The sequence below is a fragment of the Pezoporus wallicus genome, unplaced genomic scaffold, assembly GCF_028554395.1.
Source record: "Pezoporus wallicus isolate ANWC-B61680 ecotype Strahan unplaced genomic scaffold, APGP_CSIRO_Pwel_v1 contig_6401, whole genome shotgun sequence".
In the NCBI taxonomy this organism is placed as follows: Eukaryota; Metazoa; Chordata; class Aves; order Psittaciformes; family Psittacidae; genus Pezoporus; species Pezoporus wallicus.
This window is the reverse complement of record NW_026638608.1, coordinates 1,742,235-1,768,894: the sequence shown is the minus strand read 5'-3', so window position 1 is coordinate 1,768,894 and position 26,660 is coordinate 1,742,235. Positions and strand designations below refer to the sequence as shown.

The following is a 26,660-nucleotide window of genomic DNA, read 5'->3' as shown; positions in this document are numbered from 1 at the left end:
TAGGTTACCCTGACATTTCACAAAGATAAGCAACACTGATAAGACTCTTTATTTCAAAATCTTTGCAATTAAATGAGTTCATGTCAGTAAGTCATACACTTTGACATACAAAAATAGCATGCTACTGATACAGTTGAATTAAATGGATTCTCCATGCAGGAGAAATTCACAGCATTATCAGTACCCTCTAGGAACTTTGCTTTTTCACTTCCAGGGTGCATTGCTGACCACTGCATAACAAATGTTGTTTGTTAATCAGCTAGCTCTGCACAGTATTAAGATTATCACAAAACCAGCCACTTGCATGCTGAATCCTCTCCTCCTGAGGTTTCTAATAAAGCACACACCAGGTAACCTGTGCTCCATTACCAGGCTAACAGTAACCTTCACGTACTGTGGATGGTGATGCTGAGCATGGAGAAATTAAAGCTCAAAGTTGCTTTGGCTGTGTCCGGGTGGCATAGGCCCCAGTGGAAAAGGGGGAAAAGATTCAGTGGTCTTTCCTGTCATCCACTGGAACAAATTTGCCTTCTACTGTTAACATGCCATTTAGTTAAAAGGCTAGTAGTCATAGCTTCAGCCTCTGGGTTGATGTTGGCCTTAGTCTTTTCTAAATAGCAACGGTTTAAAAAGTGCACGTTTCTATAACCTGTATATAACATACTGCTGCAGGAGTAAACTTGCTAATGCCAAGAAATTTAACAAGATAGGTGGCTGAGAGCCACTTCAAGCTTTCAAACTCCTCCTCATGTAAAGTGAGGAAACATTGACTCCTGGAGCCAAATGAATTTTCTCCTGCTTGTCACCCAACGAGCCACCATAACTGAAGTCATGGATGGGCTTCATCACTTGGAGGCAGTTTATCATCCCATCTTCCCTGATGACAAGCTAAGCATACAGGACTTGGCAAACTGGACATTTGTACAACAAAATTATATTCTATTTTCTGCAGTGCATACAAAGAAGATAAGTTTTCCCTTAGAAAATCAGAGCTAGTTAAAGCCTACAATCTCCTTAAAGTAGCAGAAAATTAGCTCAAGCGAGAAAGTAATATGAGAAATCTTTGAGAAAGCAGAAAGGCATGTCCACTCCAACAGGCTCTGGACAGCAAAGTCAGTTTTAAATGTCTGAGTGCCTGGGCCTGAAACAAGTTTATTCTCTAAAAACAATTAATACATTTAAAACTCAATGCCTCTTCTTCACTTTGGCACCAGTTTCTGTCAGTGCCGCATTTGATAGCTCCAAAGTGTTAAGATTTCAAACTCTTGTTGACATGGTGTTACAAGAAAGCTCTGAAGTTCTGCTGTAGGATGAAGTTTCAGCACAGAGCTTTGTCCCCAGCACATTCCTAGCATGAGGACAAAAGTCAGAGTCATCTTTTGAGTAAAATGAAATCGTTGCCAGTCCATTACAGGATGGCCAGGTTCGCACCTGGGAGGCAACCTGGGATTGCTTCAAAGATTCATAATACCTTTATACACAGTCAGTGCATAGATGTACTTCACTCGGTGCAATAAGAATTGGTCCTGAAGTATCTGAAACTGTTCACTAAATAGAGAAAGTAGTTCTTCAAGCATTTAGTGACAAAGCAACAATGAAGATACATTGCAGGGAATAAAAACATTTTGGCTGCTACCTTATTGCATCACACAAGGAAAAATATTCCCTGTCTTCTAACACCTTAATCGGTACTGCCTCTCATACAAACAAAATCTTTAAGGCCTGGATCAGAAAAATAGAACCATAGATTAGGAAGAGGACAAAGCTTTGTCCACTCTTGCTTCTCTAAAAGAAAATCCCAAGATGACCAGTTTCATCACATGGAATGTAGACACAGTGTTTTCAGATTTAAAATACAGTGGAAAGTCCATTTTTAAAGGGACAATGCCAGGTAAAAGAATTGTCTAACAGTAGAAAACCTGGATGAGTGTGATTTATTGTACTGATGCTGTCTACATTTTGCATATCTGAACTGTGAATCCATACTCGCCCCCTGAACTATTTGGCTCTCTACATTCACAGCTGCCTTTATTCAAAAGCTTCATCAGAGTATGTCAGAATAAAATAAATATGAGAACACATTCTTTATTCAAAGTCTGAAAACCAGACACTGCAGGTGCAAGGTCTGACTCAGCCTGTCACTGTCCCTTTAAATATAGCTAATCTCTACCCTTCCCCATTGCACCTGCATAGCCTTGGAGGGCTTAAAAGGGTTTAAGAATAAAATTACCCTGTGGCACATTGAGGGGAGAACATGAAAGACTACAGGCACAGGGTGGGTCCTCCATGAAACCTCCATGGCCAACATCTTTAAAGGCAGCTGTACCTGATACACCTCTGGTCATTCAATTCTCTTTCTGCATTCAGCAGCATGTCAGTGTACATCAAATACTCTCATTAACATAGCAATGACATTCTTCAGTTTTCCTCACCCAGGTCCTGCTGAGTGATACATACTTGCTAAATGAAACACTCCGTGGTGTGATAAGAGTCCCTTTGTGTAGAAAACCACCTTGCTGAGAGTTGCTATAGAGAGCCCAGGGCTTCTCCAAAACGGATTTTCTGTCCAGCTTTGAGGTGGAATTTGAAGTCCTTGGGTGCCTCAAAGATGAGTACAATTGTAGACCCTAAGTTAAATTCCCCTAAATGTTCCCCTTTCCTCATGGGGATCCCTTCCTTGTTGTTGTTGGATATGAAGCTGAAGTCATTGTAGGAACCTTTAGAGTAAGAAGGACTGTTGGTATGCAAGTCCTGTACAGAGAAAGAAGAAAAAGTTACTTGAGTATTTCGGTACTCTGTATTCCTTAGCACAGCTGTAGGCTGTGAAGATCGAGGCATTTAATTCAGGAACTTTCTTACAATTCAAAAGTGCAGTAGGAATATTTAAGAACCAGATGTTTATACTGGAGATGACTCTCTTTAAATCAGTCCAAGAACAGCACTACTGTGAAATAGCTTCGTTTCAGAGTAACAAGATCTAAATGTTTCTTGCAATTTTTATTTTACTAATACCAACCTCAACCATCATGAAAAGCAGAAAGCTGCCTACCACAATCTTGCTTACCTGGTCAAAGTAGATGCGAATAGAGCCCACATTAGTTGCTCCTACAGCTGTTAAAGAGAAGAAGCCATGTTTCCAGTCACCTGTAAGGACAACCCGTTCATTGTGGCAGAACAGCTCCTTGATCCAGCGAGCAACTCCAGGATTCACAGACATCAGAGAGCCTGCAATAGTGAGACAATATTCAAGTTGTCTGGTTTGTAGCAGTACTGCAATGCTATCCAAATGGTATTTTCAATATAACAGTAGCTGATCCAGTCAACAGTTCTGTCACTTAATTCAGAAAGAGAGGCAAATGGTAGGCACAGGGACTGAAAAACAAAGTGATACTAAAAACAAAGGGGTCATAGGAAAATGTAGTCCAGAAAGATGCGGTCTTGAGCAAGGCTCATATTACTTTGCATTTTATCTAGCTGAATCACAAGGGAAACCGAAGACCCCTTCATTTGTAAGGCTTGAATGCAATCTGGAACACCATCTACAGTTCTCTCTGTAAAAGAGCACAGGGTTTATATTTTCAAGCCTGTAAATGGTTCGTTTCAGGCTGACTAGTACAGAAGAACCAACAAATTTTAAATTCATGCATATTTCTTTAAGTAATTTAGTCAGGTATAGTCACTGTACATGTTTCTAGCTATAAACTGCATCTGTTTTACTGCACTGAATCCCATAGTAGCATTTCACCCATACTCCTTCAATGCAATCAAGGTCTAACTTAAATCTGAGACTTATTTCTCCAGCATCATGGCAGGTCATTGACCCTCTTCTCATGGTGTTTAAAACCAAATCCAAGTACTTAGGTTTTCACTAGATACCAAGTTTTGTTATCTGCTGAACTAGAGTATGATGACCCGCAAAGAGGAGGACAAAACCATCTGATCCCAGCTCTAGTAACATAACCGTTTAGTAGCATGTTCTTTGCCAACCACAGGAAGTGATCATATTTTGGGCTACTCTCTGGTCTGCCCTGCAGAACTATCTGTATTTCAGGTACAAATTGAACAAACTGTGATTAGGAACAAGTCAGGTCAGCATGCATCAACACTAATTTCAAAGAACTAAACCTGCTTGAATACAGTATTACCATTTTCACTGTTTAGATGCGATTTGATCAGACAAACTATACTACTATAAAACTCAGTACCATTTGTGACACATAACTTTCTGACCATTGTCTAGCATGTGACTGTACAACTGCTCCACTGGTGTGTCTCCTTCAGCAGTGCCCTGTACCAGGTTTTCCCTCCACAGCTGCTCTGCGCTCATCTTCTAGGAGCGAAGACCTACCTGGGAAATGGCGCCGGTGTGACACTCTCCAGTCGGTGGGGGAGTGGAAGCAGTGATAATCCCCTGGTGCAAGGTAGATTACACAGTGGTAGAGCTCATTCCCCTCCTTTGTGACTAGTTGTTGCTGAAAAGAGTTACCAGGTGGGGCTGCAAAGAATGGAAAGAAAGGGTTAAAGATACTCTTCACAGTTACCTATCACAGATAGCCAGTCTAGCTTAGAATCAGTGCTAACAGCAGAGGACTGAATGCAGCCTACTTGTATTGTTGAGACTAAAAAAGATACACTTTTTCCACGAATCCAATATTTCAAAGTGTTTTTTAACCTTTACGACAACATTAGATCCTATATTAGGATCTAATTAGATCCTGTGAACCAGACAAGACACTCTAAAGCCACCGATGAGACAGAGAAACACTAAAACAGTGACATGTTTATCCCCAAATAAAACAAAAATCAGACCTGTTTTTGTTGCAGACAGTGTGAGAATGAGAGAGAAAAAGAGAGTAATCTCTTTTCTCATGATCTCAGAACACTGAAAGGGCAGAGCAGAATAAATGCAGAACTGATGCAGAACTCACCCTGGCTAAAATGCAGTTCCTCTGTAGAGATGCGAGGTCCCAAGAAGGATTCCAGGGAATAAGTAACCCCTTTTACTTGCTCCACTTCACAGTTTTTTACTTGTCCAAAATTAAGAATCTTTCCATCAGAGGGACTGATCTACAGCAAAGAGGAGGAAAAGGAAACACATCAGGAATTCATTTATTCCTCAGAAAGCAGACACGTTCCTTTGGGGCTGAGGGGAAGCTGGTGGTGTAAAGCTTTCATTTCCTTTTACTCACCACACTGTGCACACAGCAGACAGGCCGCGCTTGCGGTTTCAGCTTCCTGCGGAAGAACTCGCTGAGGTTTCTGTAGTGATGCAGATCTTCAACAGCTGCCTCCTTCATGTTCACCCCAAATGTCCAGATGTACAGGCTGTAAACAGGCTTCCGGAGCCATGTCGGCAGCTCCACCTGGTTCAGGCGACCCCAGGCTCGCGAGAGCAGGCGAGTCGGAACCGATTTGTACAGAGCAACCTAAAGGAAGAATCCCACCGTGTCATTTGGTTCTGCCCACTGACGGCTTTCTCTTACTTCCCCCCAGGAAACAGAAAGGCTCAGACTGTTTTTACCAGCCCCTCCCTTGCATTCAGCAGGTTACACCACACACAGCCTGTAAGTCAGCAGGAAATTAGCACTGCTCTTCATCTGCACTCCCTCCGTTCTGATGAGGGACAGAATCAAACTTACTACAACCTTATACTGAAGCCAGGATTCTCCACCCCCTTGCAGGCTGAAGCTCCCCATACAAGTTACTGGAAACGGCCCAATGCGAGGCTTACATTAAAGCAGACAGATTTCACATGTGCTAGTAGAACACTCTTCAGAAGAGTGATTTCCACATCCCAGTATTGTACTGCTCTAATGACACTAGTATAGTCAAAGAAACACACCCATGTGGATACAGCTACACCGGTATAAACTTATGCCTTTACTCCTTCTCTTGTAACAATGGGAGCTGCTAATTGCAAGACTATAAAGTGACTTTATTCCTCCAGAAATACCCTTTGGACTTACACGAAAGCATGTTTCAGTGGCAACTGAATGAAACTGCGTGGATAAGAGGTATATATATGCTGCTGATGTAACTGGACTGATGACAGTGGCTTCCTGTTGGTAATTCTAGCAGATAACTCCTCTGGGGTTTGTGGTTATCAGCCAAGCTCACATGACCATGATGTGATACGGGGCTTGTGGACCAAGGGAACTGAACCCTCCCAAAGCGCTTCTGCAATAGGAGTAGTGATCTGCTGAACCCAGTACAATTTCTTTTTAACAGAACAGCTCAGCTACATGACTGGAAGTTGTGTGTGGGGGGTTTCTTAGTGAGAGGCATAATTCATTTTCAATATTAATTGTATCCTTCATAATTAAGTCTTGCAGAATACAGCCATAAACAAACAGAAGCACACGCTGGCCGAGAGCCTGTCCATCAAATACAGCAAAGTAAGATTCCACTCAGAAATCACCATCCTGCATCACATACAGTGATACTGCACAAGGAAAACACCAGCCCAGTCTTTCTTCAGATAAGCCTTATAAATGAACAGTACTTAGGTTGTGTAAGCTGAAGTACTGAAGAAAAAGATGTTTTGCCATTTTATGTGACACGTGTTATACAGTGTTAATTTCTAAAGTCACTTGCGCTCAGTTTAGTACAAATACTGAGAATATGCAGCTACAACTGTAAAATCACACAAACTGTTAGAAGTTGTTATTCCCTAGGAGCCCCTTCTCTCCAGAAGAGCCTGGTTTTCAAGCTGACGGCATCAAACAGAACAGGTGTTCAGTGAAATCATCTTAAGAATGGCAGTTTTGTGGCAGCTTTCAATCAAAGTATTTGTGTAGTTGTTACATTCTGGAATTACATGAATAACCACGTGCAAGGCATCCTGCAGCCTGCTCTCAACAGGGTCAGAGCAGAGATACGCATATCAGCTGGCCAGGTGGGATTAAAAATGCTCCAAGAACTTGAGGAACAAACTTTGAGCACAAATGACAGAAAGCAAGAGACCATTTCAGTGTGGCCAGCAATGGGAACTGGTGGAGGTTTGGTCTGTCTGACCTTGGCCCCAGTACTTCGAGGTGACTGAATGAGTTCCGAAGTTGTTGATTTTCCTGGGTAGAACACTGACTGTTAAATCCCTTGTCTGTGAAGCAATTGGACAGTGCAACTACGAAGAGTAAAAGCTGAAGGGAGGCATGCATTGCATCTGTCTGCTTCCATATTGTGATCACCAGCCTGTCCTTGGTTAAGGATCTCCGCCCCACTGCTGCCAGCTCCCTCCAGGATAAAACAGCCAAGGTACACGAAGCGCAAGAGACCTGCTCACACTTACCCTGCTCACAGGCCTCCATCCCACTCTGGTCAAGGGCTTAAGAGCACCGAAAGGCAGAAGGTAATAGAGAATAGTCAGAGGCCAAGAACGGAGTTTCAGAGCAGGCCTAGACATACAGCTTAGCTGGCCCAACCTTCGCCTCAGGGCCAGCTGGGGGAATTGCAACCTGCAAGATTACATACACAACATGAGGGTCAGCCATCGCAGCTTCAGAACCACCAGCTTCTGACAGCTGGGGATGATTTATTCCTGCTTATCTTAAACATTGGTTCTGCAAGTCTTTACTCCTCTATTTGGATCAGTTCTTCCCCTTCCCAAACCAGAAAACCAGTTTATCTTGAAAAATCCACAAAAACCCAACAAACACAACCAAAACCCAGACACATTCTCTGTCCAAAAAAAATGGTCACACTTTGTGAATGACACCCTCAAAATTTAAATGCAAGATCACTTGCAGGTGATGCTTGAAAAGGAAGTCACAGCTAGTTCATCCAACTAACAACATGACATGGAAACTGGGACTTTAATAAGAACTCTTACTGAGGGACAATCTTATGGCAAGAACAGATACTCTGGATGAGAAATCCTTGAGACCTAAAAGAGGTCCCTTAGAGGGTTCACATGTTGAAGACATCTTGTCTAGACCGTGCCTCAAGTTGTATTTTGTATCACAAAAGATGCTGGAGTTAAATTTACACAGACCTGTTGGTCATTCTCTAACTCTGGGAAACAAGCACGCACTTAGAGACAACAGGAGTGGCACTCCTGAGTTAATACAATTTACAAGTAACTGATTCCAAAAGCCATCCTTCCAGGTCTTAAAACCTTCACTGGGTACCTCAATTCTGAACAGAGAACGTATGCACAAAGCCAATACTTCTAGTGCTGCAGGAGTCTAGTCTCCATAGGCCAGTAACCAGCTCCTTTGCCTCATAACCAGCTGCGTCTGTGGCTTTTTGTCACGTGCTTGTCCTGACTGAGAGGAAACTCATTTTGCAGACATGCTCCTGGGGAGAAACTGAACTTGTAACTCTCAGAGGGAAAAGCTGCTCACCTTCCTAGGCTGTGAGCCCCAGTTCAGATCCCTGCAAGAGCTCTGGGTAAGGGACCCTTCAGGTCCCCATTTATTCTTTGGCTTTTTACTCATGAAGAAGCCATTGGCACTTACAAGGTCACATGATCAAACTGAAGTCTGCCTATCTGTGGGCAAAATACTCACATCTTCTGGGCACTGACTTCGATGCTGGCTAACAGACTGTCCTCCCCATGCTGCTGAATGAAGGCAGCATGCCTGCAGCCAGGATACAGCTATGTGCACACCTGAGCTGGAAGCAGTATGCTCTGGCTGCTCTGAGCAGCTCTCTCTCTCACTGGATTATATGATACAAAGGATGAAGTACAAAGTACTGTGTATGTCTTTCCAGGATGGAAAGCTGGGAAATCAAAAGCAAACTTTCTTGCCAACGTTTTCTTTTCAAAACTTGCATCAGAATTAAAATTTCATGCAGACAGATACAACTGTCACCCCTTTGGGATGCAAACTGCTTTTGGCTCAGACTTCTGCAGTGACCACAGCTTTTTTCCTTCCAAGAATTAATTAATCAAAAACAAAGAGTGATCTGTGCATCACAATGCAAGGGGGAAGAAAAAACCCTGAGGAGATGAAGTGCTGCCTCAGCAGAGGTAAAGCTGCTTTCCTCTCAGCAGGAGGTGGGACTGACTACATGGGAATAGGAAGGGACACTTCACCTTCCTCCCATCCTTGCCACCTACCAGCCTATGATGTGCTGGAGGGCTGGCAGGCTGGGTTGGATCGCCAGGGCTGGGTTGCCAGTGGAGGTCCGGCTCCCCCTCCCGCTGCTCTCCCCCTCTTCACTGCAGTCGCTCATGGACCAATCCCTGCAGAGCTGCATCCTGGCAGCTCGCTCAAGCCCTCGGGCTTCTCACTGCCTTGGCCTGGTTTCAGAGCAGTCCCTCACTGTTTTTTCCATTCTCCTAGTGATGGAGAGTAGAAAGGAATGGAATGAAAGCCTCCTCATTCCCCCTGTCACATAACAGCATGCCCTTCTCTGCCAATTCAATGCATAAGGAGCTTTATAGTAATTAGGCCAAACAAAAGCGTTGCAGATGGCTGTCGCTCCTTCTGCCCAGAAACCCTCCCATCCTCCCTCCCTCCTTTCTCCCCTCAGTCACCATCCCTGCAAAGCAGAAAATACCGCACAGTACCTGAAGCGAGTTCTCCTATTTGGTGTACCCCCGGCAGAGCCAGCCAGGCCTGGACTCTCCAGCTGTGGGTGCTGGTCCCCGGCACAGCTGCTGCTGCCGCCGTTCCCTGAACGCAGCCTCCGGACATGAATTTTAACTTTGTGGAGGTTGTAGCAAGAGGGTGGAGGGTTAGATAAAGCTTTATAGCATCTCACCATTTCCCTGTGTGCAGATCTGGTCCCTGCAGGGTGTTTGACTGACACATCGTCAGGGTGATGGTTGGTTGCAAGGCTCAGTCTTTTTTCCTCTACCTCTCTTCCCTTTGCTTGCTCCGGCACAGGAGAGAGGCCACGGCGTCACAGTTCCCAATTCCCCCGCTGGTTTGTCTCTTGATTCCCCCTCTGTTTCCCACTTGAATCTCTGCTACGAGGGTTGCAGCTATTGCAAACAAACAGGCATTGTGTCATATTTCAACATCCCACTACAAAGCTGACTCTGCACAAGACAAAAACGAGCTGTCCGTATAAGCAGTCCTTGCTCCTTGCTAGTCGGGGTTGCCATTGAAACTCCAGTCTCCAAAGCCCACCCTGCAGTCCCAGGCTGCCAGGCAGAGATGCACCACAGGCAGAGGAGCAGCCAGATGGCCCTGCACTGCTAACCCAGCGCCAGTCTGAATCCGAGGCTCAGAGGAGGAGTGGCATAGAGAAGAGGAGGAGAGAATTCCCAGCTTCAATTCTGCAGTGCAGCAGCTACCACTAAAAGAGTTCTGGACTGCTGGGCCCCAAAAATCCTTTCCTGCTCTTAATATCCAGCTTGGAAAGAAGAAAACAGAAAGGAAAGGAACATCTTTCTGTTGCATAGCCCTTGCTAGACACCAACATCCATCTCCTGAAGTCTCTTTCCATCTTAAAAGACTTGCATAAGGAGCCCATAAAGGACATTCTCTACAAATACCCAGATACATAACAATGAAACAAGCCAGATTTAGGGCCAGCTTAAGAATCTGGTATGAAAGAAGTGTTAAAGTGCCTATTATGTGGCAATCAGTATTGTCACATTTTTACATCCAGTAGAACTAAAATACAAAACCCGAGTACAGGAAGTTTTGGGTTGGTTTGTTTTTAAAAACAGACAAAAGGCTGCAGTATTTCTATCTGAGTATTCTGAGTATATAGAGGGAAATTTCCCCCTTTGACCCTGCAGACCACATCTCAAACATGGATTTTCTGCACCTTTCTGTGACTGGATTTGGATTGTTAAGGGAGCCTGAAAGCAGAGCCCTGGTTCAGAAACTGCTGGCCAGCTAGCTACATCCTGCCTCAAGACTAGACCAAACACCCAGACCAACTCAGGGGCTGGCTCTCCAGTGGCTGTTTCACTTCTGTTATCTTTGAAGGCTGGCTTAAAAAAAAAAAAAGAATTAGGATTTCCTTGTTTGCAAAGCTCTCTAAACACCATGGAATCTATATGCCCAGTAGAGTGGGTCCAAAAGAGCACTGGTGGGCTGATGTGAGGGCAAGGGTTGTATTGTATTAGAGACAAGGCTGGAGATGTGGGAGGGCCAGCAGGAAAAGCTAGAATTAACTAGCTAATGGCACCCCACTCCAATTTCCTTGCAAGGAAAATTCCCCATTTCCTCAAAAGGGGAATATTCTAGAAAGAATTTCATATTTTGCCTGACCTTCAATGCTAAATATTACAGATATTCCCTAGAAACACCTCTGGAGTGTCTGTATTAGAGGGCTTTTTTTCAGCCAGAAAACTGCTATACGGTGTTCCAGACCCCAGGAGGTTCCAAGAGCTCTGTTCATGCTGTTGTTTGAGCTCAATTTTAACAATTAAAAAAATTAAAAATCCAGCCAATTGAAAGAAGGTAAATCTAAGATCAGCCCAAAGCACTCCAAACCGTCTCCTTCCTCCCCAAGACCTGTGCCAACTTTGTTTTCCTATTTAAAAATATCATTCTGTCTTTCCCTGGCTGGCACAAGAAACTCCTACACAACAGAAACGAAGCCATCTGTATAGTGAAACGATGAAAGCAGTTACCCAAAACCCCATCCAAATTCAAAGCAAAGCAAAAAGGAGCCCGGGGGAGCTGTTGCTCTGGATTTGCCTGCAGTATTAGAAATCACCACCATTAAATATTGGATGTAAATAGAAGTGAGCTAAATTGACAACATGGTTTCTAAAGGCACTTCAGACCATGGTGAAAACCAGTTTCACACTGGACACGTGTCTTCACAGAACTGTGGAAGGGGAATTCCTAAGCTTGGCACAGGCAGAGCCAGGCAGGGGCAGAGCACCCCGACCCTCAGCTGCCCTTTGTGCGGCCAGGCTGGCACACTGCTCCCCGCCCTCATCTGCTCTCAAGACCTTCACCTATGCATGACTTTGCAGAAAGATACCAGAGCAAACAGAGGTCTTATCTACATTTTCTGTACTCTTCCCTATAAGGGTTAAGGGGTGTAAACCCACAAGCTCTTTCAGTAGGAATTCGATCTTATTCCCCAAAACTTTTTCAAGAAATGATGATATTCTGTATTGAACAGACCTGATTCTATGCAAGCATGGCACAAGTTAAATAGCTCACCTGCTCTGCTAAAACAAATGGACGATGGGTTCGACACCCCAAAGCACTGGGAACTACCAACCTTCAGTTCAGAACAGAAAGTGTGGTGCAGGAGAGATCACTCTCAAGGAAGGGAGAAATATTGCTGTTAAAAGCATTTGTTCTCCACTTGTTAGAAGAAAAATGAGTTCAGGTGGGAAAGAAGACCTATGTTTTTCCTAAGTTCTGTTCTACTGACCTCATTACATTGACCAAGAGGCAAATACCAGAGTTGTGCTTAAACGCTGGCATATGTGGCAAGTTGCCATCCCTGTTGTGGCTGCCCCAGAAGCAATGCAAGGTTCCTACAGTGTAAAAAGGCCAAAATTTAAAATCCACCCCGAGTTTTACACCATGGGGTAATGAACAAGAGCTGGTGATCAACCAGCTCAGGACAGTTGTATGCCTCTAAGGGCATCTCAATGGCTGGACTTGGGATGCAGGCGGTACCACAAAGACTGTTACTAGCTCAGACAGGAATTTTTGGTGGTTTGTAGGAGTTGGACATCAAAGAACCTCCCCACCTATTTGAAATCACCCAGAATCCCTTTTAGTCAATAAAATCAGTTACCAGCAGGTATCAGCCCCTAGAGAATTATTATCCAATAGAGAACTGCTGATCTGCTAGGTATGCGACACCCTTCTGCGCTGTCAGCTCAAATACAGCATCAAATCCAGTGAGCCCATTCAACTACCATTACTACCTCAAGTTTTAAAGAATAATACAGCAAGGCATTTTCCAGAAAGGCCAATATGCAACTGAACTTCAAACCTCAGTTTTAAATCATAAGCATGAATCCTTAGGCTTGGAATGCCAAGTTGGAGCACTCAGAGTCCTCTGGTCACACTTTCTGCATTTGGTAACAAACTACTGTTTAAAAAATGCACTGGACACATCCAAACTCTGTATTCGCTTTAAGTGCCAGTAAAAATAAGGTCTTGCAATGAGGGCAAAGAGGTATTCGGTCACTGTTTATTCAGAGCCCCATTCCTTTCCCAGCAGTATGCATCATTTCAGACACATAACCCCTGCTCCCACCCAACCTTCTCTGGAGCCAGCCCAGCAAGAGGAACACGGGATGCTCCACACCCAGCCCAGTCCAGAGTTCCTGAACGCTGAGAGCACGACACAAGTCCTCTGAAGCTGCCGGGGAAACCCGAGTGCACGGATAGCAGCTGCCAAGGAAGGCCACGGGATTTTTAAGGAGCACACTCACTTCCAGCTTGGCTGGCATGAGCTGGGCAAGTGCACTGCTTCAGCTGACGGATTGCTGTGGAATAATGGAACAGACCGTGCTCTGCTTCAGCAACCCTTCATTTCTAAAACGCTTTACTTTTTATATCAAGAAGCCTTCTTATATTTTTTTAATTAATTTATTATGAAAAAAAGCCACTTTTGATCATTTCCCCCTAATTATACATAGATGGTTTAGTTCCGTTCTGTAAATAGAGGAAAAAAATCCAAAAGTACTTTTTTTAAGCTAGCCATAAAAGGTCTGGTGGTTTTTACAACTTAAACCTCAATTCTGTACAAAAAGCCTGTTGTATAATGTCACAGAGCTCATCTGTGAAGCAAGGAAGAACGTTTGATTTACTTTACAAAGGCACGCGAACACCGATGACACCTAAAATGCGCTGTATTACGTTAACTTTTGTACTAAGATTTTGCACATCACGGGGTTTCGGGGTTTGTTTTTAGACACAACGAACCCCCCGCGCTGGCTCAACACGTGTGGAGCGAGCCCCGGGCCCCGCAGGGCTCTAACGGAAGCACAAGCCGCGGTGCCTCTCCGCAGCGAGGCGGGACCGGCGGAAGCTGAGCGAGCCCCGCGGGAGTCAACTCCGAGAACGCCGCCCCAGGAGACTTGACTCGGTTTGAATCAGCCCCGAGCTTACTCATGGGAGAGCCGAGACCCTGCAACGTCTCTCCGACACTTCCAGCAAGCCACACACCGGGGATTACTCGCCCCTGGTCACCGGCCCTCGCACACCGGTCCTTACCTGGTGCCGGCCGGCAGCGCTCACCGCCCCGCCGGGTCTCCTTCTCCTCCTCCTCCCCTCTTTCCGCTCTCTCCCGCTGCCGCCCTTCTAAAGCAGTTTTCGGACACGTGAACAAAGCAGCGGACGGCAAAACCCCACCGACACCCCCAGCCCGGCCCGCTCCGCCCGCGCCCCGCCGGGCCCGCACCTACCTCCCGTCCCGCACTCCCGCCGCTGCCGGTGCCGGTCCGCGCCTTAAAGGAGCAGCGCGGTACCGGGGGCCCTCCCCCGCTGCCTCCCAGCCACTGGCGCTCGGCAGCCGCTGCCTTCCCGCAGGGCCCCGGCCCCCGAGGAGGAGGAGCCAGGGCAGGAGATGCGAAAAGGAAGGGAAGCCGGAGAGGACCGGAACACAGGGACAGCATCGGCGGGGCGGGCTGGGGGAGCTCTGCCCCGGGAGGCGCCAGCACTGCCAGGACACCCCGGGAACCAGACGTCCCTTCATCGCTGGGCTTCCTAAGGAGCCGAGGGGAAAGTGGCGGTGCCGGGGAGCAAGGCGCTGTGCGGGGCTGTACCCGTGCCCCCCGCAGCCTGCCGGGGCCCCGCGCTTGCCAGGGCAGGGAACGGGTGTGTTAACGCGGTCCGACACACAGAGCTACAGCCAAAGCAAGGAGTGCGCTGCAGTCTCACAAAGTGCTCCTGAAATCACTCTGTAACCCAGCAAGGTGCTCAGGAAGGTGGATGACATAGAAACCATTTACAGGGTCAAAAAGCCACCTCACTTCACCAGTCAGATTAAGAATGATTTTCCTCATTTTTCCAGGACACCTCAGAAAACAATTCACCCCATCACACCCTTCACACATGTTCAAGTTGTTGGAATTTCACCACTTTGAACATTTTCTGACGCCTTTGCCATGCGCTCTACAAGATGTTTTTGCCAGCAGCATGTTTGCTAAACTAAAACTCCAAACATCAGAACACGGGAGCAAGAATGAAGAACAAGAGACCAACCCAGTGGTGATGATGTTTCGTTCTTCCAAAGTTGGATTAACAAAATAATCAGAGATTTTTCCTTTATTAGCTCTTCCTTAAACTCGATGCACACCTCTTGCCATAACACTGAATGTCCGTCTCATCTGGGCCAAGAAAAGCACCTCCTGTGTTGTACTGCCCAGTGTCCTCGGTTACATAAATACGAGCAGTTTTTAGTATCAATAGGAAGGGCTGTGTTGTTCTTACCTCTGAGAACCAAGATCCTACACCTATACTCAAGCACTCCTCCACTGTATCAAGTTGCTTTAGAAAACTGTGGCCCATGGCAGTAAGCTGAGGTTTGCCCAGAACACAACTGTGAATTAACCCATCATCTGTATGCTCAGATGTCACCACACCTCACTTCCCTTAGAGGCTCACTTCAGACTTCCTGCTGCGTGTCACTCCAACACACACTGGTTTTTGCTTAGATGAAACAGAGCCAACTACGGAAGCAAAGGACAGCTACAAAAGTTCCTCTCTAGAGAAAAATTCTTACTCATCCGGTCACTCTGTTCATCCACAGTAATTGTTCAATCCTGTATCAACACTGCCCCAGTGCCCAAGTGAGAAGACACAAAATGCCTCTAGTTAGCATATGAACAGTGTGTTATGCATGCAGATCCCAGCAGGAAATGTTCTGTGACAGCAAGGATTTGAAACAATAAGCTTCCATCCATCTGATAAATACCTACCTGTCTCCCTCAGAGCCGGCTGCATTACCTCATCTAATTAAATGAAAGCTGATCCTCACTGGCATTCACAGTGGGAGACATCCTAAGGCCTTAATCAGCTCAAGCTATTAGCTACACAGTGTCTCTAAGAAAATTAGAGGAAGAAAAGGTCTGGGCTAAAGGAACAACAGTTCTGTCTTTTCCCTGTGGAAGACTCAAGGGACACTTACACCAGGTTGTTTTCATCCCCGTTCTTTCATGAAGTACACAGGAGTACAGTCTACAATTCGATCAAAAACTACAAACACTTCTATAACAATATGTACCTCTGCTACAGGGAGAAGTCCCATGCCTGCCTAACACAATGATGATGATTTCCTACTTCATATCTCTGTCACCTGCTCAGAAGCAGGAAAATCGGCCTGGCACACAGAGCCATCATGTGGAAGATGATGCACATTCACACATGCACACGAGGTTGGTACTGCACAACCAGAACTTCCCAGCAGCAGGCTTGGCAATGCAGCAGTTTCTTGTTCTATATTACTCTTTCAAAGCCCACTCAATTGCACATGGTCTCCTTTTGCCTATGCAAAGGCTTACACTGCTCCAAAACCAAGACAACACCCCTAATTGTGGTTCCAGGGATGCAGTAAAACAGAATAATGGAAAATGAAAGGTCAGCAAAAAAGACATTTTACTTTCCAAAAAGGAACAATGCAGCTCTTATATTTCTTGAATCCTTCATTGTTCAGAATATTTCTTGCAATATCTGAACACAGTTCCTCTCTTTCCTCAAAACTGTCAAGCTTCCTTTCTCTCCCACAGAAGCATTCAATAGAACTTAAGCCTATAAGGGAGGACTAGGAAACCTTACGTCTCCTACTGGTACTTGCTACGTTTGGAGACCTGCTTATCAGTTTGAAATTCTGTGTGTGATTCCCCACTGCAAAACCAGATCCTCCAGAGCTGTTTCATCAACAGCAATACTTGTAGCATCACCAAATAATAACAAACCAGCATAGTGAAAGGAAATTAATTTAATAAAGGAATTACTCAATTTCATACTTAAAAAGTATGAACAATAAGAAGATGACATTTGGTTTTGAGTATCAAAACTGAATTGACATAAATACTCTGTGGACGCTTACCAGTTCTTTTTTAATTGGAACATAAAACCTGTTTGAAATAAGCTTCAGCAGGAAAAGAATATTCGTAAGACAGAAATTCCTCAGGGGCTATCATGGCCTAAGCTTTTAGCATCTGGACTGTCTGGCATGTATCTGATTTGGGTCGCTAGTGAAAATGAATTTAGGGATTCCAGCCTAGTCCCCCACAGGCATGTGGCCAAACCACACACAAACTGGCAGTGTGCTCAGGAATGCAAAGAAATGGGATGCTAAAGGTCATACCGAAGCATCTCCTACATAATCGTATGATCCTAGAATGTTTAACTCCTTGCCTTCAGAAAAGGCCCTGAAGCAGGCATTCACCTGGCTGCTTGGAAGAATACCACATATACTTCAACTGTCTAACATGGAGTTAAACAATATCCTTAATATTTCAAATGAAATTCAGCAGTTAGAGGAAGTTATGAAGTTATTTCAATGCTGCAATGGATATTTGACCTATGAATCTGATACACATAGTGCAATTCCAAGGGAATTTCTAAACTCCTTGGAATCCAGAAGGAAAAGGCAAAAATCCCTCAGGATCACCAAGAGCCATTACAGACCTAAACGTTACCTATATAAAAAAAGTCTTGCTCTATATTCACAAAGAAAACAGGTAGATTTTTATTAACTAAGTATTAATTCTGTCTCAGCTTCCTTGTATATAAGAAGTATACATAACTATATATGTAAGTATGTAAGTATATATATAAGTATATATAAGGCATGAAGACATAGAGGAAGAAATGCCCCAAGCTGCACAGACTGAACAGCTAGTGAGAAGATAAATCCTACAACTACTGCACAAGCTGTACCCATAGCTAGAACTACTAGGACAAAAACTCCTCAGCACTGAATGGGTTTTGAATTTTATGATATGTAATTTTAGTCTTGCCTATTTTGATTTCTGTATTTAATTCTGTAAGCTGTATAATGTGCTTAATTTGCCACCTTGCAATGCAAGGTGGGGAAAATGAGAGAACGCATTGTTTTGAGCAGAGCCCCAGCTCCATCAGTTGCTGCAGATGCCTTTTGCTTTCTCAGGAGTGCAAGTGGACAACAGGCTGAAGATGAGTTGCATCATGCCTTGGCAGTGATGAAGGCAAACAGCACAGAGGAGCAGAAGCCAAGGGAAGGTCATTCTCTTTGCTTTTGTGCATCTTAGACCATACTGTGTCCAGTTTTCTTAGAATCAAGAAAGGTGTTGATGGACTTGAGCATGTCCAGTAAAAGGCCAGCAGCATGGTCAAAGGGTTGCAGCACATGGCCTATGAGGATGGGCTACAGGTATTGAGCTTGGTTAGCCTGCAGAAGACTTAGGAGGGACCTAACAACAACCCTCCAACAGCCAAGATGAGGTTGCTGAGAAGATGGAACCAGGCTCTTTACTGAGGGAGATGGAAAGACAACAGCCATAATCTGAAACAGGGAAGGTTCTAACTTTTTTAAATTAATATATATTTATATGTAAAAGATTTAACATAAATTTTAAATAGTATAATTTTTATAAACTATTTTATATATTTTCTATAAATTGTATTATTTTATATATATCATTAACTAACAAGAAAAATCTTTTTCACTATGAGGATAATTAAGCATTGAAACAGGCTGCCCACAGACACTGTGGAATTTCTGTCTTTGGAAATTTTTAAGACCCAAGTGCATAAAGTCCTGAGCAGCCTGGTCTGAAATGAGCACTCGCCCTGCTTTAAGCAGGAGGGTGGGCGACATGACTTCCATCTGAATGATTCAGTGCCTACCAAATACCTTTTTATTCAAAAAACACATAGTACCATCACTTGATTAACTACCCCTTCTACCTCCCATGTAACAAGTGTTTATAATGTGTCAGCCATACTAAAAGGTGGAGGAGACACCAGCAGCTCCTAATGCATCATTATATTGACTTCAGCCAAAATGACAGTTACTTAAGTGACAGAAACATTAGTTCCATGATTTGTCAAAAATGCATTGGCAGTAGAGGACAAATTAAACATTTCCTCATTGGAATGAGAGCAAAGGAGCTTTGCATCAAATGTGACAGAAGCAAAATTGCCCCAAGTTTCTTACCTCCCACTCACTTGCAAGCTTCACTGGCACCTCTATGCCCCTCTTCTCCAGCTGTTCCAACTTGTAATCCTCATATTTTCTGTATCCTGCGTATCCTCCTCCTGTAGCTACCAGAACATGGAAGGGGCGCAGGCGGAAGACTTGGCCTACCGAAGCAGTATGAAACTTCTTCCCGTCTGTAACAGAAAAGAAACCCACACTTCAGGAAACAGAACAACTACACAGTAAAGAAGAAAGCTATTATGTGCAGTGAGGGATGTCAGCTTAGGTGAAGAAAATGTAATTAGAAGCCTGTGACCCATAAGGTATGTATAAATGTTCTTAAGTACTCCTGTTACTGCAGCATAACAAGTTTCTGAATCTCAGCTGACGAACACGAACTGGTCATCTGTGGTTTTAGCCTTATCCACCATCCCATATCCCTCCAATGGTCTTTCCCCCAAAACATAAAATGAGCTCCCTGAAAGCACTGTGGAGAAATTCATAAGATGAGCTGCCTGAAAGTGTTATAATTACTTTCCAACAATGAGATCTATGTTGTTACTATACCGAATGATCAGTTGCTGGGGAATAATCTGTAGTACTGTGAAGCTTCCTGCTCCTCAGTCATTAAAGTTTTCATTATAGTCAGGGAATTCCCAAAACACAGCTAACTGGAAGAAGGAAGGAAATGACGATCTGCTTTGGTGTAGGTTTGGTAAACAGGATAAGGAGGCATATTTCTGCTCTAATACAGCTCACCACAGGGGAAGTGGGAGAAGAGAAGACATCTAGTGTTATGAGTTATTTTTTATCAAGCACTACCAAGCTCCTCCTGCATAACACAAGCCTTGCATGTCATCTGTGAGATCCAAGTACACTGCGATGTCACTAAGCAACAGGACAGCCGCACAGGAAAGCGGTGAGAGCAGTGGGAAGTATTCCCCTTGCCAGATCTTGCGAGAAAACTAGTATGTTAAAGCTCAATGGTCTAAGGACTGTGCTGCTTCTACTTGTATTACAGGCAGTCTGAAGGTTCTCAGAAATGAGCATAAGTCACTACCAGATAGACAAAACCCCCAAAAGAACTAAGTCTCAGATACTGATTGGTGTAATTTCCACAACAATCATTAACAGGATGAGCCAGAATCAAAACCAATGGACTAAATCTTGTTCCACAGATGTCAGGCTTAGGGTTTGATAGTGAAACAATGCATTACCAACCAAAAGAATTCAGTAACACCAGATCTATTTCCAGGCATGCACAGAAACAAAGTGTAATTGCTCAGCAACTGGAGAAGCTTTAGCTCTAAGCAGTCGAGTTGAGTAAAGGCATCCATGATGCTGCAAAAAGATGCCCAATAAAAGTAATTCTCACTCACATTTTGGTTTACCAAAACAATGGTTTTGCTCATTTCTTTCCTACATATGATTTAAAACATTGTTTGAATTGTATGTCCTAAAATACACAATATGAAAACAGCTTTATTCTTACTAAAAACTAAAAAAATCTTATTTTCTAGGGGAAAAAACGCCAACCAAACCAACCAACCAACAAGGTAGCAACTACAGTTACAGTTAAGATCCTAGAAAATATTCTGCCCTAAAGAGCAATGCTCAGTAAAGGACAAGTATCATTTAGAACACCTAAATGCTTTTTAAAGAAAGAACTTTATTTATTTTGCATTTACAAAGACTTTACAACCTTTAACTTTGCATCACTATTTCAACAGCAGTGTTTGTACAGAGACCTATGATACTCTTTAGCCCTAAAGCCTTGAACTCCCTTCTCGCCACATCTTTGGTTCTAAGTTAGCAAAGCTGCTCAGCTATTTCATCAGAGATCAGCAAATTCCCAGACGGAACCCCTGAGTGAGAAAAGCTCTTTCTGGCCTGTCTCCAGGGAAAGGCTGTTTCCCCTTCAAGAGCCTCTATTGATTACACCAATCTGAACCTTTCTCTTCCTATGCTAGAGACTGAACCATTTGAGGTTCCACAGGCCACAGCAAACAATTCATCAATAAATGATTTGAAGAGTTGACTTTTCCCCATCTCCAGTGCTAATGATGCACTTCTGTAACTGGTATCCAAGCCATGATGCAGAGGCATCTAACACACCTTTGTGAAGGGGGTTTTGCCCTGACAAATAAAATTCCACGCCTTTCCTACAGAAATGAACTTCACACAAGTTTACAAATTCCAAGACAAAAAGATCAGTTAACGATTCTGGCAATGAGCCCATGTTCAGGCAGTTGGGGCTGGTTAGAGATTTCAGCCAAACATCATGTCCTCTAATGATACTAACACTAGAGCAGCCCTTTAGCAAGCAGCATGAGAATGTGAGGAAAGCTCATGCCTTGGCACATGAGCCAGTAGAAACAAATCTGGGACAAGAGGAAAAAGATGTGGGACTTTTAACATACTAGTAACATTTTTAGATGCTTTGAACCCTAAATCTGAACTCCTTCCAGATAAGGCGAACATGTTTCAGATTTCTCTTAAACATTATGTATATTTAGCAAATGAGAATGAAAATAAAGTAATAATCTCCTTCTCTGGAACAGATGAAAATGACTCATTCCCTCAGAAGCATTAAAAAAATGGAGGGTGAGAAAGCAAAGTGCGTAATCAAAGGCAGTCAGAGGCAATGATCTAAAGATTGCTTTGTTACTCTCACCAAATAAAGTATTTCTTCTAGGAAAAGATACAAGCACTTAGAGGAGACCACTTATAAGGGTAGAGATAAAAGTAGTTACCTTTTCCTCCTAATTACATCATTTGCAAGTCGTCTAGATTTAAATCCAAATCAGAATCTAAAATATGCCTTTCCAGCTTTAGCCAATACTGCTCTAGAAGCTACAGCATCTAAACTGCTGTCTAGATCTGCATCTCTGCAAGGCTCCTCAGACCTATAAAATCATTGTGGGACAGATAGCGCATCTAAAAGGACAGAGAAGAAGCTTTTAGCCATCACTTGGGAAGCTCTTTATCCAAAATGGTCCTCTTGTAGCAATAAAAGTAAACATAATAAATAAATAAATAAAACCCCACAAAACCCCATGGAAATTATTTCCTTTAACAACATTTGTTATCCAAGTATTCCAATAGAGCTGAGAAAAATGAGGAATCTTATGAAATAGGTAAATACACTTCTTTTAGTACCTGGAAAATGTAACACCAAAGGAGTAAAGCATAATTTCAAGCGTGTGTCTATGGAAATGCCATGAATTGAACAGGTCTCTGATGCTAGATTCCCACTTCTGCTTTAATCTGAAGAACTTCATATTCACCAGTATGTGACTGTAATTTGCCCAACTTTGAGTAACCCTGAATTTAAAAGCACTGTGTAGATACAAGCCTTCACTTACCACTGAAGAACGTCCTAGAAGGTGGATGCTTCCACAGGACTCCAGTTTTCAGAAACAGGTTCTCATGTATAAGGAAGTTACAGCTACTCAGCAAACTGCAAATACAACAGACAAGAAGCAGTTGCTTAAGTAAAACGTTTAGTGGTGCGTTAATTTAAGCAGTTCGATAGCAGTGATATCTTCTATTCAGAGGCTGAATAACAGAAGGAAAAATCTCCTCAAAGTATCCTAAAATTTCCAACGAGCATATTCCTTCCTGGCCTGCTTCTTCCCTAAAAAACGAAACCAAAACTAAACAACTGACAATCCAACTGCTCCTGCAGATATTTAGTTAACGCTGCATCCGTTTTATCTTTTCTTTTTCTTAACTAATATTGACATATGCTCCTCTTGAGCTTAATTCTACTGTAACAGTAATACTTGTCTGAGTATCATATGTGCTGATCTTGGCAACAGCCGTTTTTGGGCGACTAGTTCTGTTGACATTATGTACCATATTTTGGCCTGTTTGGAGTTCTAAGATGTGATTGTGAATACAACCCAAGTGTTTTTTTAAAAAGAAAGCTGATATCTCATTTCATCTTGTTTTATGCAGTGCCCTGGCTTAAATGTTTAGTAATCTCTTTGGGTCTGTTTTTTAAATAAGTGAATCTAGAACTGATGAGCATAACTACTCTCTAAATCTGCTTCCAATTTAACATAGACCTATTTTATCCAACAGCATGCAAACATCTCCTTTAAGGTCAGTAAATAACTTGTATTTTGCTGGGGAAAACAAAAACGTTTAAAACAAGACTGCTCTACTTACAAGGTAAATACATAGCACAAGCATCATCATCTTCTATAACAACATAGCTAACAAGCATTTACTTCCATCCAAAGATAATGTTTATAATGGGCCAAGTTGAAACCAGCCATGCTGATCAAAACAAACTCTGCTTGCAAATGTGATGGTAAATTTTTAATGATCATTTAGTGCTTGGGATTATTCCATCTCCCCCAGGCTGCTACTCAGGTGTGTCATTCAGGAAGCTCCTACAACAGCAACCATCTTAAGAGACACTTCTGAATTGGGTTCCTGTACCTCTTTCCTCACCACGCTGGTGGGGAGGAGGAGTACATAGGAAATGTATGGATTCCAAGAAGTAATGTCATTTATTAGGCCAACTAGTATAGCTGGAAAAGTAAAAAGGCTGCCAGGCACGGAAGCTCTTCTTTAGAGTGTCTTACCACTCTGTATGCTAGTGACCTGTGAGTGGTTCTGCCACTCCAAAACCACCCAGACTTACAACTGGCCAACACAGGCAAAAGGTTCAACCAGGATTTTTCATATGTTTAATATATAACGTTTCCTTTCTGATTTCTAATAATCTGAAAAGGATACATCCAATTGCGCACGAACTATTCATGTTCAAAGTCTTCATATAAGCACATGCAGCCAAGTTCTTGAAGAACACGTGGCAACACTGCATCCTGCTGTCAGACAGGACTCCAGGTTCAAGCCAGGGCAGGAGAGGGGCAGTGTTCTCACGCCAACAGGCTCAGTCCCTTGGGAAGAACCAGGTCTGGCAGGTCTTTGTGCAACCCGTTCATTCCCAGGATGCAAATGCCACAGCTGAGATGCCTTCATTTGGCCCTCTAACCTTTCATCTGCTCTTGATGAGATACATGCTGAGTACAGAATTACTTCATTAGCTTACAAGCTATTGCATCATTTAGGGCCACTCAATTCAAGGAAGTGGTTATTAAGAACATTTAGAATTAATTTCAGGTGTCTAATGAGTTACACATAGACACCTCTTTACTTAGAAGGGTCTACAAACAGCACATTTCTTGTCCAGAAATCACATAGTGATACTAGCAGACACTTGCTAACAATATTTTAATGCTAGCCAAGGACAAACAGCTGCAGTTTTAAACTATCTCCATAGCATGGTGCCAGTAATATCTCACTCTGCCCTTCAGCTTCACAGTCTCAATTAAACTCATTGCATTAACCCAAACGTGTCAGGACAGTCCCTCCCCAAAACATGGATTCCTGTGACCAGGTGCTAAACATACCACACTGCCACATCATCTACCAGGGTATTATTTCCTTAGCAAGGCAGAAAAAGCAGCCCACACTGCTGCAGTACCTGTATATTTTACATAGCAACAGAATGTAATTTTAGATGAACATGGAGGTCAGCTGATCTGCTTGGGTCATACACCAGACCTACACTAATTTGTGGTATTACAAGGCCTGTCTTACAACATATTAAAACACCTGGGATAAAAGGAGTTCTTGCCCATGATAAAATGGAGCCTGTGGGCTGTTTCCAAGGGATTAAAGAAACTAAGAACTAATCCAGTCTGGACTGGACTTAAATTTACCAGAAAAATCTTAAAACCGCAAAAAGTCTGGGAAAAACCCCAAACAATGTAGCTGCAGCCTAAAGCACTAGTATTCTCAACACATATATTAGCTTGATACATAATAACCTAAAAAGATAAATGCACATCCACAACAAAACTGGCTGCACTGGCTCCACAGGAGCACCAGGAGCTGTGTGGTTGCCAGGGCAGGGTATACCGGGTATTTCAGCACACAGATCATCCCAGAGGAAGGACACAGCTAACTGCAGGCCCTAAGCTCTTACTAAAACTGGTTTTGGTGCCTAACATGAGAAAATCACTCTCCTCCTTACTCTGAAATCTGAAAATCGGTAAAGATGACAAGACTGAGCAGTTTGTTGCCCTCCTCACCTTCCCTGCTCCTGACAGCCTGCTCTTGATGGGTTCAAGGGTGCAGGACAGCACTGCCTCCCTGGCCCCACCACCCAACCGGAGGGTGCTGGAGCAGGAACTGTGGGGTCCATGTTAACTTCAGCCCCTCGGTGACCGGTCATCACAGGTCAAGGGACAACACCACCCTGACGCCAGACAGCAACATGCTCTGCACATGAAGCGTCTTCCCCAGGTTTTGAGAGAGAAGGTGGAGTAGGGGGACCGTGTGTTCTAAGAGCAAATTAATACCCTAGAAACAGTACTCTTAAAACCGATCCGTTGCTATGAAAAGCTTAAGAAGCACATCCGCAGAGGGCAGTGGGTTACACGCGGCCCCTCACAGACCGTACCCCCGTGATTACATAACCTTGGGGGCAGCAGCTGCTCCGTGGGCCCATTTCCATAAACACTTACACACGGACAGCTACTGACTATGAGAACGCGCTAAACTGCACGAGGCCATACGCTTTTCCGTCTTAAAATAAAATGAAATCCGTTCATCTTTCCTTCCAGCTCGGACACCGAGCACAAGCGTCCCCGCACCTGCCCAGGGCCGAGGCACCAGGCACGACCGCGTCTTCGCCCCAGCAGGGAAACGCCAGCGATCAGAGCAGTCAGGGCGGAGGGGGCGGCTGCGGCCCCCGGCCGGGGGGAGGCCGAGCTACAGCACAGCTCCTCCTCACGCCCCCCGGATACCGGCTGTCAGACAACCGCTACCGCCTCCCCCGAGCTCTGCCGGGCCTGGACATCCCCAGCCCCCTAGCCACCGGGCAGGGCAGCGCAGCGCCGTACCGTACCGTACCGCCTGCCGTACCCGTACCTGCTCCGCCGCAGAGCGCACACACCGGCCCGCGCCATGGCCGCCGCCATCTTGCCGCACCAGCGCCGTGCCCTCTGCTGCGTCCTGCGCGTGAGGGCGGGAGACAGTCGAGGGGCGGAGCCAGGCGGGGGCGGGAGGGAGGGGTGGGCGGGGCCGGTGCGGCTGAGGGGAGAGTGGGGTGAGGCGGGATGGGGTGTGAGGGGGGGCCGTTACCTGAGGGCAATATGAGTGTAGGGACGGGACCATTCCTCAGGGCAGATATGGAATGGGGACACGGGCACGAGGCTGCACCCGAAGCTGGTGAGGGTTCTCTGCGGGAGTAGTGCTGGGACAGGGCCGGCCCTGAGAAGCCTGAGGGCCATTGCCCATAGTTTGGGGTCAGGGTGGTCCCTGAGGATCTGTGGTATGGGGACAAGGCTGCTCCACAAAGGCAGTGTGTATGGTAGCAGGATACAGCTGTTGCCCAAAGGGAGGTATGGTTAGAGGAGAAGATTGCTTCTTGAGGAGCTGAGGATGAGGCAGTTGGGGTTCAGCTGCTTCTCAGCATTGCTGTTGAGGGGCAAGTAAGTCCTTGACCACAGATGTGGGAGCAAGAGGGATGTCAGGGCAGAAATTATGTGGATGAGGGACACACTTGACACAGGACAAACACAATGCTGCTCCTGCAAGTCAGATGTCGCACAGGGTAGTGCAGT

At 44.5% G+C, this 26,660-nt stretch overlaps 2 protein-coding genes across 6 annotated transcripts in view; one reads left to right on the top strand and one right to left on the bottom strand.

Annotated features, from left to right (window-relative positions):
- SFI1 (SFI1 centrin binding protein) overlaps positions 1–7,109 on the top strand; it is a 37,316-nt gene extending 30,207 nt beyond the window's left edge. Inside the window, exon 31 of the mRNA XM_057411443.1 lies at positions 6,675–7,109. The gene's annotated coding sequence lies outside the window, so the exon portion shown is untranslated. The remainder of the gene's footprint in view (positions 1–6,674) is intronic.
- PISD (phosphatidylserine decarboxylase) lies at positions 27–26,050 on the bottom strand. Of its 5 annotated transcripts, none has more exons than XM_057411453.1 (8): positions 25,966–26,050; positions 22,380–22,474; positions 19,033–19,208; positions 5,190–5,426; positions 4,929–5,067; positions 4,349–4,495; positions 3,065–3,225; positions 27–2,751 (listed from the first exon to the last, which is right to left on the bottom strand). In XM_057411453.1, exons 1-8 carry the CDS (start codon positions 26,013–26,015, stop codon positions 2,527–2,529), a joined length of 1,230 nt encoding a protein of 409 aa, XP_057267436.1. In that variant the 5' UTR covers positions 26,016–26,050; the 3' UTR covers positions 27–2,526. The 5 variants fall into 5 exon arrangements, with proteins under 5 accessions (XP_057267436.1, XP_057267434.1, XP_057267433.1 ...); XM_057411451.1 differs by lacking the exons at positions 22,380–22,474; positions 25,966–26,050 and adding exons at positions 7,289–7,454; positions 9,515–9,931 and having other exon boundaries at positions 19,033–19,170; XM_057411450.1 differs by lacking the exons at positions 19,033–19,208; positions 22,380–22,474; positions 25,966–26,050 and adding exons at positions 7,289–7,454; positions 9,515–9,931; positions 14,103–14,258.
- Positions 26,051–26,660: the final 610 nt, after the last annotated feature.